Genomic DNA, 15,348 nt, shown 5'->3' with positions numbered 1-15,348 from the left:
CTTTTTAGTAGTCAGGGACTGGTTAAACTTCTTTATTTGAGCAGATAAATCGTCCGCCCACGGCGGGTTAGCTGCAGGGACCATAGGGGGTGTTAGTTTATGAACTAGCGTATGCAGAAGCATGGAAAAAGCGGCCCATGGCGGGTCATTATTTGCCCCCGTTGCCACCGTCCCACTGGGGGGGAAGGAGCCCCCAGAACCAGAGCCCAAAGCTGCTATATTCTCCTCATAGGTATCTGCGGCTTCAGCAACACCGGCAGTGTGTTCAGCCCCAGAACCGTTACCCTCAGAAGCAGACATGATATAACTTGCAGTATCAGGTAACACAGTACAATTTGTCAGCAGCACAATACCTCTTACCCAAACCCCTGCGCAGTGTAGTCAGTACCAGCAGAGATAAAGGAGAGATATGGTGAATAAATCACAGAGAAAAATACGTAATACAGTATATCTTTGTGAAAATCCTATATTAGATAAAACCTGACGCACCAAGCCCCCTCAGGTTATAGAATATAGGGATAGCAGGTTGAGTGAAAGACACGAAATGGACACCATTCAGCTATCAAATGCACACACAAATAGTCACAGTCTGTACAATGCAGAGGTTATTACTAATAATAATACTGCACTGGACTAGCTTACACAGCTATATAACAATAGATATAACAGTACACAGTAAGAACTTGATGTATATCACAGGGTAATTGTACTAGGAAGCCCTGACTAAACGCACTCTTTCTTAACTAAAACTGACTAAAAAAGGCAGGTAGAATACTTAAGTGTCTTGTAAAGTCACAGCACTGACAACCAGGCGGCTTTACATAGGAGGATTTGCCCAAGCATTCCCAGGAACAGTGAGCTAAAGGATAATGGCGCCGCAGACACTGCCAGGGAGTGAGGGAGAGACAGATATGCAGCTCCAGGGCGGGAAAATTTGCGGGAAATGGCGCCCTGGGGCTGGGGGAGGGGCTCCAGGTCTAAGCCTTATCCCCTCTGCTGGCAAAACCACCGGGTACTGCGGGCTACTTGTAAAAAAGGTTTAGAGCGAACACCTGACCTGCACCCATGCCCTGGTGATCTAGTGGGATCGCCTGTACTGCCACAGTGTCCACCGCCAGCGCGGCCCGCCTCCCACCGGCCGCGCCGGATCGCGATAAAGTGCGGTCACGAGATCCCAGAGAACCCCAGCCGTGTGTGACTAACTTGGAAGAAAACCGGAGCCTCCTGCTGTAGGTACCCAGCAACCAGGGCATGGGAGTGTACAGCGCCGCTGGGGGAGAGATGGAGCTGCAGCAGGCAATGTCTACTGACATCCAGCACAATCTGTGCCTCTGCTGCAGCCCTTGTAGTCTTCTTTTTTCCTCAGAAAAAGCTTTTATAGAGCTGCTGTGAGCAGCTCTTCCTGTTACATGCTTGCACTGCAAGCACCAACTACAAACTGAGCTCCTGTGCACGGAGGCGGGGTGATATAGGAGGCGGCACTATGCATCTCGGGAAGAAGGTCAAAGCTTTTGAGCCTGTTGGTGCTTCGGATCAAGATCCTACTCTACACCCCTATGTCTATCCTTGTGGAGCCCAGTGTACCCCGCAGCAGAAAAAAATAGTTTAGCTACAATTTATACTTCCATGACAACATTAAAAATGTCTACCAAACATCTGATTAGTATAAAACAATAAAAGAACTGCTGACCTTTAGGTTTAGGGGGGCAACATCGAGTAAACTGGAATATGATGCCATCAGAGCGGACAGTTTCCTTCTGGTAGCAGTTTAACAAATCCTTTAGAGTGCTAAAGTTTTTTTTGGCACCTCTGAGGTTGTAGTCTCCATTACCATTCTTCGTTATTAAGCAGTGCTTATATTCAAGCAACCCAGCCCGCTGCATATCAAAAACATAAAGAAGCAAATGATAAAAAATAAAAAAATATTTTGTATAAACCAGTTGTTACATTGACACACATTAATGGATATACAGCATGGGGAGGACAGATATTTCAATGGACAACAATCAATCAATCAATCCACAGATCAAAATCAAAGAAATTTACTAGGAGTATACTGTATATATGTAAGTTAAAAGTAAAAGCACGTGTGTTAAAAAAAAAAGGTGTTAAAGATAAATGAATACTACAGTATATACTAAAAGAATAAATATTCCAGGTGGTGCTTAATAATGCATAAAAAATTCCTGTTTTTTATTTTTAAAAAGTACAATAGTATCAAACCTCCCAGGAGTCAATAACAATGTAACAAAGAGAATGTACTTCAATAAAAATACATATGCAATACAATAAGAAAAAAAAATACGATTTTGCTCACCGGTAAATCTATTTCTCGTAGTCCGTAGTGGATGCTGGGAAGTCCGTAAGGACCATGGGGAATAGCGGCTCCGCAGGAGACTGGGCACAACTAAAGAAAGCTTTAGGACTACCTGGTGTGCACTGGCTCCTCCAAACCTCAGTTAGGATACTGTGCCCGGAAGAGCAGACACAATAAGGAAAGGATTTGGAATCCCGGGTAAGACTCATACCAGCCACACCAATCACACCGTATAACTCGTGATACTATACCCAGTTAACAGTATGAAATATAACTGAGTCTCTCAACAGATGGCTCAACAATAACCCTTTAGTTAACCAAGAACTATATACAAGTATTGCAGACAATCCGCACTTGGGACGGGCGCCCAGCATCCACTACAGACTACGAGAAATAGATTTACCGGTGAGTAAAATCTTAATTTCTCTAACGTCCTAAGTGGATGCTGGGAACTCCGTAAGGACCATGGGGATTATACCAAAGCTCCCAAACGGGCGGGAGAGTGCGGATGACTCTGCAGCACCGAATGAGCGAACTCTAGGTCCTCCTCAGCCAGGGTATCAAACTTGTAGAATTTAGCAAATGTGTTTGACCCCGACCAAGTAGCTGCTCGGCAAAGTTGTAAAGCCGAGACCCCTCGGGCAGCCGCCCAAGAAGAGCCCACCTTCCTCGTGGAATGGGCTTTTACAGATTTAGGATGCGGCAGTCCAGCCGCAGAATGTGCAAGTTGAATCGTGCTACAGATCCAGCGAGCAATAGTCTGCTTTGAAGCAGGCGCACCCAACTTGTTGGGTGCATGCAGGATAAATAGCGACTCAGTCTTTCTGACTCCAGCTGTCCTGGAAACATAGATTTTTAGGGCCCGGACTACGTCCAGCAACTTGGAATCCTCCAGGTCACGAGTAGCCGCAGGCACCACAATAGGCTGGTTCAAATGAAAAGCTGAAACCACCTTTGGGAGAAATTGGGGACGAGTCCTCAATTCCGCCCTATCCATATGGAAAATCAGATAAGGGCTTTTACATGATAAAGCCGCCAATTCTGACACACGCCTGGCCGAAGCCAAGGCCAACAGCATGACCACTTTCCACGTGAGATATTTTAAATCCACGGTTTTAAGTGGTTCAAACCAATGTGACTTTAGGAAATTCAACACCACGTTGAGATCCCAAGGTGCCACTGGGGGCACAAAAGGGGGCTGAATATGCAGCACTCCCTTAACAAATGTCTGAACTTCAGGTAGTGAAGCCAGTTCTTTCTGGAAGAAAATCGATAGAGCCGAAATCTGGACCTTAATGGAACCCAATTTTAGACCCATAGTCACCCCTGACTGTAGGAAGTGCAGAAAACGGCCCAGCTGAAATTCCTCCGTTGGGGCCTTCCTGGCCTCACACCACGCAACATATTTTCGCCATATGCGGTGATAATGGTTTGCGGTCACTTCTTTCCTAGCTTTAATCAGCGTAGGGATGACTTCCACCGGAATGCCCTTTTCCTTCAGGATCCGGCGTTCAACCGCCATGCCGTCAAACACAGCCGCGGTAAGTCTTGGAACAGACAGGGCCCCTGCTGCAGCAGGTCCTGTCTGAGTGGCAGAGGCCATGGGTCCTCTGAGATCATTTCTTGAAGTTCTGGGTACCAAGCTCTTCTTGGCCAATTCGGAACAATGAGTATAGTTCTTACTCCTCTTCGTCTTATTATCCTCAGTACCTTGGGTATGAGAGGAAGAGGAGGGAACACATAAACCGACTGGTACACCCACGGTGTCACTAGAGCATCCACAGCTATTGCCTGAGGGTCTCTCGACATGGCGCAATATCTTTCTAGCTTTTTGTTGAGGCGGGACGCCATCATGTCCACCTGTGGCCGTTCCCAGCGATTTACAATCAGCTGAAAGACTTCTGGATGAAGTCCCCACTCTCCCGGGTGGAGGTCGTGCCTGCTGAGGAAGTCTGCTTCCCAGTTGTCCACTCCCGGAATGAACACTGCTGACAGTGCTAACACGTGATTTTCCGCCCATCGGAGAATCCTTGTGGCTTCTGCCATCGCCGTCCTGCTTCTCGTGCCGCCCTGTTGGTTTACATGGGCGACCGCCGTGATGTTGCCTGACTGGATCAGTACCGGCTGGTTTTGAAGCAGGGGTCTTGCCTGACTTAGGGCATTGTAGATGGCCCTTAGTTCCAGAATATTTATGTGTAGGGAAATCTCCTGGCTTGACCATAGCCCTTGGAAGTTACTTCCCTGTGTGACTGCCCCCCAGCCTCGAAGGCTGGCATCCGTGGTCACCAGGACCCAGTCCTGTATGCCGAATCTGCGGCCCTCTAGAAGATGAGCACTCTGCAGCCACCACAGCAGAGACACCCTGGTCCTTGGAGACAGGGTTATCAGCCGATGCATCTGAAGATGGGATCCGGACCACTTGTCCAAGAGGTCCCACTGAAAAATTCTTGCATGGAACCTGCCAAATGGAATTGCTTCGTAGAAAGCTACCATTTTTCCCAGGACTCGCGTGCAGTGATGCACCGAGACCTGTTTTGGTTTCAGGAGATCTCTGACTAGAGACGACAACTCCTTGGCTTTCTCCTCCGGGAGAAACACCCTTTTCTGGTCTGTGTCCAGAACCATCCCCAGAAACAGTAGACGTGTCGTAGGAACCAGCTGTGACTTTGGAATATTCAGAATCCAACCGTGCTGTTGTAGCACCTCCCGAGATAGTGCTACCCCGACCAACAACTGCTCCCTGGACCTCGCCTTTACAAGGAGATCGACCAAGTATGGGATAATTAAAACTCCCTTTTTTCGAAGGAGTATCATCATTTCGGCCATTACCTTGCTAAATACCCTCGGTGCCGTGGACAGACCAAACGGCAACGTCTGGAATTGGTAATGACAGTCCTGTACCACAAATCTGAGGTACTCCTGGTGAGGAAGGTAAATGGGGACATGTAGGTAAGCATCCTTGATGTCCAGTGATACCATGTAATCCCCTTCCTCCAGGCTTGAAATAACCGCCCTGAGCGATTCCATCTTGAACTTGAACCTTTTTATATAGGTGTTCAAGGATTTCAAATTTAAAATGGGTCTCACCGAACTGTCCGGTTTCGGTACCACAAACATTGTGGAATAGTAACCCCTTCCTTGTTGAAGGAGGGGTACCTTGATTATCACCTGCTGCGAATACAGCTTGTGAATTGCCTCCAGCACTGCCTCCCTGTCCGGGGGAGCTGTTGGCAAGGCAAATTTGAGGAAACGGCGAGGGGGAGACGTCTCGAATTCCAGCTTGTACCCCTGAGATACTACTTGTAGAATCCAGGGATCCACCCGTGAGCGAGCCCACTGGTCGCTGAAGTTCTTGAGACGGGCCCCCACCGTACCTGGTTCCGCCTGTGGAGCCCCAGCGTCATGCGGTGGACTTAGAGGAAGCGGGGGGAGGGCTTTTGTTCCTGGGAACTGGCTGTATGCTGCAGCTTTTTTCCTCTACCTCTGCCTCTGGGCAGAAAGGACGCGCCTTTAACCCGCTTGCCTTTCTGGGGCCGAAAGGACTGTACCTGATAATACGGTGCTTTCTTTGGCTGTGAGGGAACATGGGGTAAAAATGCTGACTTCCCAGCTGTCGCTGTGGAAACGAGGTCCGAGAGACCATCCCCAAACAACTCCTCACCCTTGTAAGGCAAAACTTCCATGTGCCTTTTAGAATCTGCATCCTCTGTCCACTGCCGAGTCCATAAACCCCTCCTGGCAGAAATGGACATTGCACTTATTTTAGATGCCAGCCGGCAAATATCCCTCTGTGCATCTCTCATGTATAAGACTGCGTCTTTAATATGCTCTATGGTTATCAATATAGTGTCCCTGTCTAAGGTATCAATATTTTCTGACAGGGAATCTGACCACGCAGCTGCAGCACTGCACATCCATGCTGAAGCAATAGCTGGTCCCAGTATAATACCTGAGTGTGTATAAACAGACTTCAAGATAGCCTCCTTCTTCCTATCAGCAGGCTCCTTTAGGGCGGCCGTGTCCGGAGACGGTAGTGCCACCTTCTTTGACAGGCGTGTGAGCGCTTTATCTACCCTAGGGGATGTCTCCCAACGTGACCTATCCTCTGGCGGGAAAGAGTATGCCATTAGTAACTTTTTAGAAATTACTAGTTTCTTATCGGGGGAAGCCCACGCTTCTTCACACACTTCATTTAATTCATCAGAAGGGGGAAAAACCACTGGTAGTTTTTTCTCCCCAAACATAATACCCTTTTTTGTGGTACCTGGGGTAATATCAGAAATGTGCAACACATCTTTCATTGCCGTAATCATGTAACGTGTGGCTCTATTGGAATGTACACTAGTCTCATCATCGTCGACACTGGAGTCAGTATCTGTGTCGACATCTGTGTCTGCCATCTGATGTAGCGGGCGTTTTTAGAGCCCCTGATGGCTTTTGAGACGTCTGGGCAGGCACGGGCTGAGAAGCCGGCTGTCCCACATCTGATATGTCGTCAAACCTTTTATGTAAGGAGTTGACACTGTCGCGTAATTCCTTCCACATATCCATCCACTCAGGTGTCGACCCCGCAGGGGGTGACATTACATTTATCGGCACCTGCTCCGCCTCCACATAAGCCTCCTCATCAAACATGTCGACACAGCCGTACCGACACACCGCACACACACAGGGAATGCTCTGACTGAGGACAGGACCCCACAAAGCCCTATGGGGAGACAGAGAGAGAGTATGCCAGCACACACCAGAGCGCTATATAAAACAGGGATACACACTACACAGTGATTTTACCCCTTATAGCTGCTTATATATCACAGATTGCGCCTAAATTTAGTGCCCCCCCCTCTTTTTTACCCTATGTAGTCTGGAACCGCAGGGGAGAGCCTGGGGAGCGATCCTTCCAGCGGAGCTGTGAGGGAAAATGGTGCCAGTGTGCTGAGGGAGATAGCCCCGCCCCTTTTCCGGCGGGCTTCTCCCGCTTTTTTTATACAGTTATGGCAGGGGATTTTACACATATATAGTCTTAAAGGCTATATTATGTGTTAATTTGCCAAGTAAGGTGCTTATATTGCAGCCCAGGGCGCCCCCCCCCCAACGCCCTGCACCCATCAGTGACCGGAGTATGTGGTGTGCCTGGGGAGCAATGGCGCACAGCTGCAGTGCTGTGCGCTACCTTAATGAAGACCGAAGTCTTCTGCCGCCGATTTCCAGGAACGTTTTCTTGCTTCTGGCTCTGCTAGGGGGACGGCGGCGCGGCTCCGGGACCGGACTATCGAGGCTGGGCCTGTGTTCGATCCCTCTGGAGCTAATGGTGTCCAGTAGCCTAGAAGCCCAAGCTAGCTGCAATCAGGTAGGTTCGCTTCTCTCCCCTAGGTACCTCGTAGCAGTGAGTCTGTTGCCAGCAGATCTCACTGAAAATAAAAAACCTAAATATTACTTTCTTTCTAAGAGCTCAGGAGAGCCCCTAGTGTGCATCCAGCTCGGCCGGCCACAAAATTCTAACTGAGGTCTGGAGGAGGGTCATAGAGGGAGGAGCCAGTACACACCAGGTAGTCCTAAAGCTTTCTTTAGTTGTGCCCAGTCTCCTGCGGAGCCGCTATTCCCCATGGTCCTTACGGAGTTCCCAGCATCCACTTAGGACGTTAGAGAAAAGTTAATACTGTATCACAACAATGTAGCCTGACTGGAGCTCAGTGTAACATTTAGCTGTCTGCACTTTTAGTTAGCTGATAAAGTCATGGACTAAGCACCACGTGGGATACTTAGTAAATGGTGCAGTGATTCATCATGAGTATAAAATCATACACAGAAATAAAAATTCTGTGAATTAGGTTCACTCACATGTAGATTACAGAGTCCTTGAATCCCTAATAATAATGCAGCACGATGTGCTTAGCACCTAGGGGAAGCAGAAATATGAGTCGGCAATGGTGTTGGAGCTCGGTGTCTGGGATCCCGTATCTTGCAGCCAGCAAGACCGGGATTGTGCAGTTCTGTTGGAGAGGTCACACAGTGTGACTGGCGATGGGCGCTCCGACAGACAGTGAACCTCCGGTGTGCCAGCGGAGGCGGGTGGCAGTCACAGCTGACTGGCGTGCTCAAAGCATATGAACGCGTGGATCATCTGAGGCGCTTCTGTGAGCACCGGTCCCCGTGTTTCCATAGCTCAGGTGGAGATGCAGGCTCCGTTGGCTGCAGCGGAAGCCAGGTGATTAGAGTGAGAGCAGCTGGAAGTCTGAAATTTACAGGATTTACTTGCATTCAGGATTTACTTGCGTTCACTGCCGGCAGAATCATTTCTGTATATACCATCAGCCTGTCTGTTTTACTACACTAACCAGCCCAGCACCAGGAGAGCACTCGGCAAAGCAGACACCATTTGCTATATAGTGAGAGCAGCAATTTCAGACTTCCAGCTGCTCTCACTCTAATCACCTGGCTTCTGCTGCAGCCAACGGAGCCTGCATCTCCACCTGAGCTCTGGAAACACGGGGACCGGTGCTCACAGAAGCGCCTCAGATCATCCACGTGCTCATATGCTTTGAGCACGCCCGTCAGCTGTGGCTGCCACCCACCTCCAATGGCGCGCCGGAGGTTCACTGTCTGTCGGAACGCCCATCGCCAGTCACACTGTATGGCTTCGCTAACAGAACTGCACAATCCCGGACTTGCTGGCTGTGAGACACGGGACCCCAGACACCGAGCTCCAACACCATTGCCGACTCATGTTGCAGCTTCCCCTTGGTGCTAAGCACATCGTGCTGCATTATTATTCGGGATTCAAGGACTCTGTAATCTACATGTGAGTGAACCTAATTCCCAGAATTTTTATTTCTGTGTATGATTTTATACTCATGATGAATCACTGCACCATTTACTAAGTTTTCCCTTGTGGTGCTTAGTCCATGACTTTATCAGCTAACTAAAAGTGCAGACAGCTAAATGTTACACTGAGCTCCAGTCAGGCTACATTGTTGTATACATTACAGGTATTAACTTTTTTTTCTTATTGTAGTGTATATGTATTTTTATTGAAGTATATTCTCTTTGTTACATTGTTATTGACTCCCGGGAGGTTTGATACTATTCTACTTTTAAAAAATAAAAAACAGGCATTTTTTATGTATTATTAAGCTCCGCATAGAATATTTATTCTTGTTGCATGCTTTTTGTTTGGGGTTGGCATCTCCAGCTCTGGGTGGCTGCTGATATACAGAATTGTAATTAACACCATTCACCCTAGCGCCAGAGACCATTTGTTGTTTCTTTACAGTATATACTAGTACTGTATAACAAGTTTATCAGAATAAGACTGGGGGCTAAATGTATTGTGTGATGCTTTTCAAAGCAGATGTGTCTTCTGTAGATACAGCCGTTGAATTTGAAGGGGCAGTTAGATTCAAAACAACACACAAATGGATCTGTATTGAATATAACTGCCCCATTAAATCAAGTGGCTGAAACCACAGCATATGAGGTAGCTTTCAATAATGCCATATAGTTCAGTTAGCCCTAGGACTGCTGTATAATTACCTCTACTGCAAATGTGAGGAAGTACTTGTTAAATTCTTTAGGGCTGCATCGAAGTATAAAAACTCCTTTTTGGTTGCCAGATCTTTTCAGCTTATCAATGGCAAATTCCATCCTATGTTTTGGAAACAAAAATAAGAAATATCAAAAAATAAGAAGCTGATCAGAAGTAATTCTTTGTAACTCATTGAAACCAATGTTTTTGAAGGGAAAGCGGTTACAATACAGTTAGTCGGGATCCCGGCTGTCAGTATTCCAAGAGCGGGATCACGACTAGCGCTGAAATGCAGACGTCGGAATCCTGTAGTCACAGGCTTTTCTCCCTTTATGGGTGTTTACAACACCCATAGAGGGAAAATATAACCTGTGTCAAGCACAGCGAGCCACCATGCCCTCAGCGTGGCGAGCACAGCGAGCCCGTAAGGGGCTTGCCAGGCTCGACCTGCTGCCGGCATTCCTTTTGAAGATTAGTCAGTGAAGTAAAGGCTTTAAAATCGCATCTAATGGAAGCACAAACATATACAAAACCCAAAGCATTTGTAACATTACCGGTTGGAGAAGCTAAAATTGTTACAGTTCTGTACTAGTAGGATGGCAATCATGTTGGAGCTAAGTTGTAAAGAGTGGACTCAGCATTAACCTACATAAACTCTACCACCAAATCAGCTCTTACAGTGCTACATGCAGCCTACTTCTCACATCCAGTACCATAGAGCTGAGAACATCCCTTCATTCCCAGACAAACAACTGGATAATGTAGGCTCAGGGTTGGCCCCACCTTTAGGCAGCTGCCTAGGGAGTCGGGATCTGGGAGATACCACTGAGTCTGCCTATAACAAAATTAAGGATGCCTCTGAAAGAAACTTGCTTGTACTTGCAGGAGGTGGCTGTGGAAGTGGGTATTACTGGTGGTTGGGGACAGTAGGCTGAAGTTTTGGTTAGGGGGCTGAGAAACCTTGCATTGGCACTCTGCATGCTTTTTAACAGATGTTTAACTTAGGCACACTACAGAAATTAGAGCAATACACCTAAGCAAAAAAGTATAGTACAATATACACCTTCTAGTGACCAGTCAAGGAGCACTTGTTTAAGGCTTGTGCCAAGGTAGAAAGGCTACTTTGCCATTAATGCTGATGAGGCAGTGGTCTCGCTTCATTGTAACACCACTTTCAGTGGGCACATAGATACACAAGATGTGTAGGGATTAAGAACAAAGGAAGAGGATTGCTGGTCTTCATCCCGACCAGCAGGAGTCATAAGGAATTGTAAATCATTCGGATTCACTATTCAGTCTTTGCAAAAAGCTTTTTATGCAGTGTGCGGACTCTGCTCATTGAAGGTGGCACTCTTCTTCTGGCTCTCCATTCAGTGCAGTGTGTAACCATCACTAAATCACCTCACTAGTGGTTCTTACCTCCCTAGAACTGCAGTGAGTGTTTGGCATTGCCCAACTTTGTTTCAGACCTGCTACCAGCAGTGGATCCATGCCATGCATGGTTACTCTATGGATCACCCCAAAAAAAAACAAATCTCTATTGAGGAGGATGAAAAGGACACTGTTCCTTGATTTAACTCATGAAATGCTGGTCTGCATATTATAGACTTAGCAGCACTTCCATATTCTTCTGGATGCATTGTTTTTTTTTTTTTTTTAAATATGTTTACTAGTTTTTCCACATAGAGACATAAAGAGAAAAAAAGGCAGAGAAACAATGCAGTACAAAGTGCATGTAAAATGCTTATACTTATGGATTACATAATAGGCAACAAAAGGTATGGCATAGTATCAAACATCACCACTACCACTGGCGCTGTGTGTAGGAGCGAGCAGTGCAGAGGACCATACCAAAGCATCAGCAGTGATGAATATAAAAACAGCAATTTAGGCCTATAATATATTATGAAAGAAAAACTGCACACTATCACATATGTAACAAAACCTAAATCAACTAGAGAATCATAGAGAAAAAGAAAGAAGAAAGAAAAACAACAAAGACATGGATAAGAAGTGTGAGGGAGGAGGGGGGAGTGGGGTTGCAGATGCCTAAAGAATATTCATCATACATGATAAGGCACATTCCTAGGGAATGTGGGGATCAAATCGCTCAGTATCAAGGTATGGGAGCAAGCATCACCCCGGTGTCGAAGGTGGATCATCACCAATAGGGATACATAGTCTGCGGTAAGAATCCCAACTAAGGGAATCAAACAATTTCAGTATATGAGTTCGTTGTGGGGGTGGAAGAGAGTCAATGTATAGTCCCCATTTTTTATAAAAGCGCAAAGCGTTACGGTCAAGGTCTGGGAGAGTGGATTGGCATTCAAAGTATAGTGTATTAGTAAGTAAAGACTTGAGGTTACCTAGGGAGGGAGAGGTTCGATATATCCAAGGATTCAAAATTAACTTTTTCCCCAAGGTCAATAGTACATATAGAAACGGAATGCAGTAAGCCTGGGATGGAGGTAAACTCCAGGTTGTAGTATTAAGGCCGAGGAGTGCCGCTGGATCCATAGGGAGAGAGATCCGGAAAGTGGATTTTATATACCACACTACTTTATTCCAGAATCGTTTAACTTTCGGACAGTGCCAAAAGTTATGCATAAAGAGAGCATTTGGTGCTTTACATTTGGGGCAACGACCAGAGTCTGTAGAGACCATGTATTTGCGTTGTCCCGGGGCAATATATGCCCGATGTATAAATTTAAAGTGGATTTCCTGAAGCTGGGCAGAATGCAGGGCTTTCAGTATAGCGGGAAGGGGGGAGAGGAAGCGCTCCACCGATGGGTCCCAGGACCACTCACTCGACCATTTTGACAACATGGGGGGCCAGAAAACCTCCGGCTTGCCAGGCAACAAGTCCCGGTATAACCAGCATATCCTGTATGAAAAGGTAGATAACGTGACCAACAGGGCGGACAGAGGATCCTTTCTCCGCTCGTGCACAGGAGGGATGGGGAGAGTTTGTACAAAATGGCGTACTTGTAGGAACATGAAAAAAATCAGATGAGGGCACACCGTGTCTCTCGGCTAAATCCGCGAATGACAGTACATGGCCACCCGGGTCAAACACGTCACGAATGAGGGCTATGCCCCTAGATTTCCATGTGAGGAATTTGGTATTATCAAGGGGAGGAGTGAAGCAGGGGTTTCCGCATAATGGGATAAAAGGAGAGTATTCTGGGTTGCGATGCAGGGCCTTGTTAATGGCCCACCAGGAGCGATAGGCGTCCCAGAAGAGAATATTAGGGCGTACCATGGGTGGGAGCAAAGCTTTTGGGGTATGCAGCAAAGCCCTTAGGTCGTAAGGGTGTACAAGGCCCTGCTCCATGTCATAATTAACATATGAGGAGGTGCCCATTAACCAATCCGAGATATACCTAAAGTTCGCAGCCTGGAAGAAAGCCAAGAGGTCTGGGACAGCCAAGCCACCCTGGGCACGGGGGAGTTTAAGTTTAGGTAAAGAAATCCGAGACCTCTTGCGATTCCACAGGAATTTGGAGAACATTCTATCACATTCTTTTAAGTCTTTAGTAGGGGGCTGGATAGGAATCATCTGGAGTAGATAAGAGATCTTGGGGAATACAATACTCTTCAAAATAGCTACTCTTCCTAGTAGGGACACAGGAAGAGATGACCAAGTGGATAGCAATTGGGAAACTTTGTTAAAAACAGCGGTATAGTTGACTGAGTATAGGTCTAAAATATTCACAGGGATATATATACCCAAATATCTAAGGCCTAAGGTGTTTCTCTTAAATTGAGTGAGAACTGGCACCGGGGGGCGCTGACAGGCAATCGAGTTGAGTGGGAAGAGCTCAGACTTAGAGGCATTAACACGATATCCCGCAAAAGCGCCAAACTCAGAAATAGCCTGCATGATCGGCGGGACAGAGGTCTCAGGTCGTGAAATAAAGAGGAGCATGTCATCTGCAAATAAACTCACACGGAGCTCATGGTCATGAACCAATACTCCGGAGTAATCTGGGAGATGACGCAGTTTAATAGCCAGGGGCTCTATGGCGATAGCAAATAAAAGTGGGGAAAGGGGGCAGCCTTGCCTTGTGCCTCGGTGAAGAGGAATAGGAGCAGACAAGTAGCCATTACACATGATGCGAGATGAGGAGGGGGAATACAGATTACGTATCATGTTGATCAGGTCCAGCGGAAACCCAAACTTATCCAGCGTCGTGTATAAGTGATCCCAACTGACAAGATCAAACGCTTTCTCCGCGTCTAGGGAGAGGATGTATTGGGGGTCAGGGTCTCCGCTGGAGTGCAACCAGGTGGCCGCGGCAAGAACTTTACGGATATTGTTAGTGGAGTGTCGGCCTGAGATGAAACCAGTTTGGTCAGGGTGGATAATGGAGGGGAGCAATCCCTTTAACCTATCTGCAATGATTTTCGTAAACAGTTTATAGTCAACGTTGAGCAAGGAGATGGGGCGGTATGAACCGGGGAGATGGGGATCCCTTCCAGGTTTGGGAAGGAGACGTATCAGGGCTTCGTTAAAGTACAGAGGGAGGGAATGGGAAGATAAAATGTTATTAAATACCAGGGTCAGAGGATTCAGCAATTTAGGTATGAGCATTTTGTAGAATTCCCCAGAGAAACCATCGGGTCCAGGGGCTTTCATGGGCTTAAGATGTTTAATTGCCGCTTCCACCTCCTGGGTAGTAATCGGCAAGCAAAGATCCCCCTTCACCGATGCTGATATTTGAGGCAAGGAAACAGAGTCCCAGAAAGAAGTTTTAGCTGCTAGATCGAGGGGAGGGGGGGAGTAAATGTCAGTATAAAATTCTGAGAGGATCTGCGCCATGTCCACAGATCTGGTAGCCAACGAGCCATCGTCTCGTTTCAATGTCTGGATCACTGAGGACGGCACTGAACCCCGCAGAAGATTTGAAAGGAGACGGCCTGTTTTATTGCCGTACCTATAAAAGCGGTGATTTCTGTTAAATGTATGGCGGTCGCCCATTAATGCCAATACAGCACCAAACTGAGACTTGCAATCTAAATATACCTTCTTTGAGGCAGGAGACGGGCACTGTTTGAAGTGTTGGTAGGCATCAGTTAGGCAGCGTTGGGAGGTTTTAAACTCAGAAAGAAATTGTTTCTTTCTTGTGGAAGTATATTCCACAAGCCTACCGCGTATAACCGCCTTCGAGGTCTGCCAGAACAATAAGGGATCAGTTTCAGCAATACTTGCATTATCCAGTCTGAACTCCTCCCAAAATGCCTCCAACCTGTTCCGAAATTGTAGGGAAGAGGTAAAGGAAGTGGGGAAACGCCAGCATTTAAAGGAGCCATAGTCTAATGAGGTGGTAAGGGAAACCCAAACTAGGGCGTGATCAGAAAGAGAAATTGTTTCCATCTGTGCTTCAGTATTTTGGGGAATCAGGGAATCTGAGAGCAATAAAAAATCTATTCTGGACAGAGTGCCGTGGGCAGCCGAGAGACACGAGTACTCCCTGTCAGTGGGATGAAGAAATCTCCAAGCATC

The 15,348-nt window shown here is 47.0% G+C and overlaps 1 protein-coding gene across 2 annotated transcripts in view; it reads right to left on the bottom strand.

Moving 5' to 3' along the window:
• Positions 1-15,348, bottom strand: part of JAK2 (Janus kinase 2) — a 457,412-nt gene that overhangs the window by 110,036 nt on the left and 332,028 nt on the right. For both annotated transcript variants that reach the window (XM_063913981.1, XM_063913980.1), the window contains 2 exons: positions 9,851-9,962; positions 1,691-1,877 (listed from right to left, as the gene is read on the bottom strand). In XM_063913981.1, coding sequence (XP_063770051.1) covers positions 1,691-1,877; positions 9,851-9,962 — 299 coding nt within the window. The remainder of the gene's footprint in view (positions 1-1,690; positions 1,878-9,850; positions 9,963-15,348) is intronic.

Source organism: Pseudophryne corroboree, chromosome 1, assembly GCF_028390025.1.
Source record: "Pseudophryne corroboree isolate aPseCor3 chromosome 1, aPseCor3.hap2, whole genome shotgun sequence".
Classification (NCBI taxonomy): domain Eukaryota; kingdom Metazoa; phylum Chordata; class Amphibia; order Anura; family Myobatrachidae; genus Pseudophryne; species Pseudophryne corroboree.
This window is presented reverse-complemented; position numbering and strand designations above follow the sequence as displayed.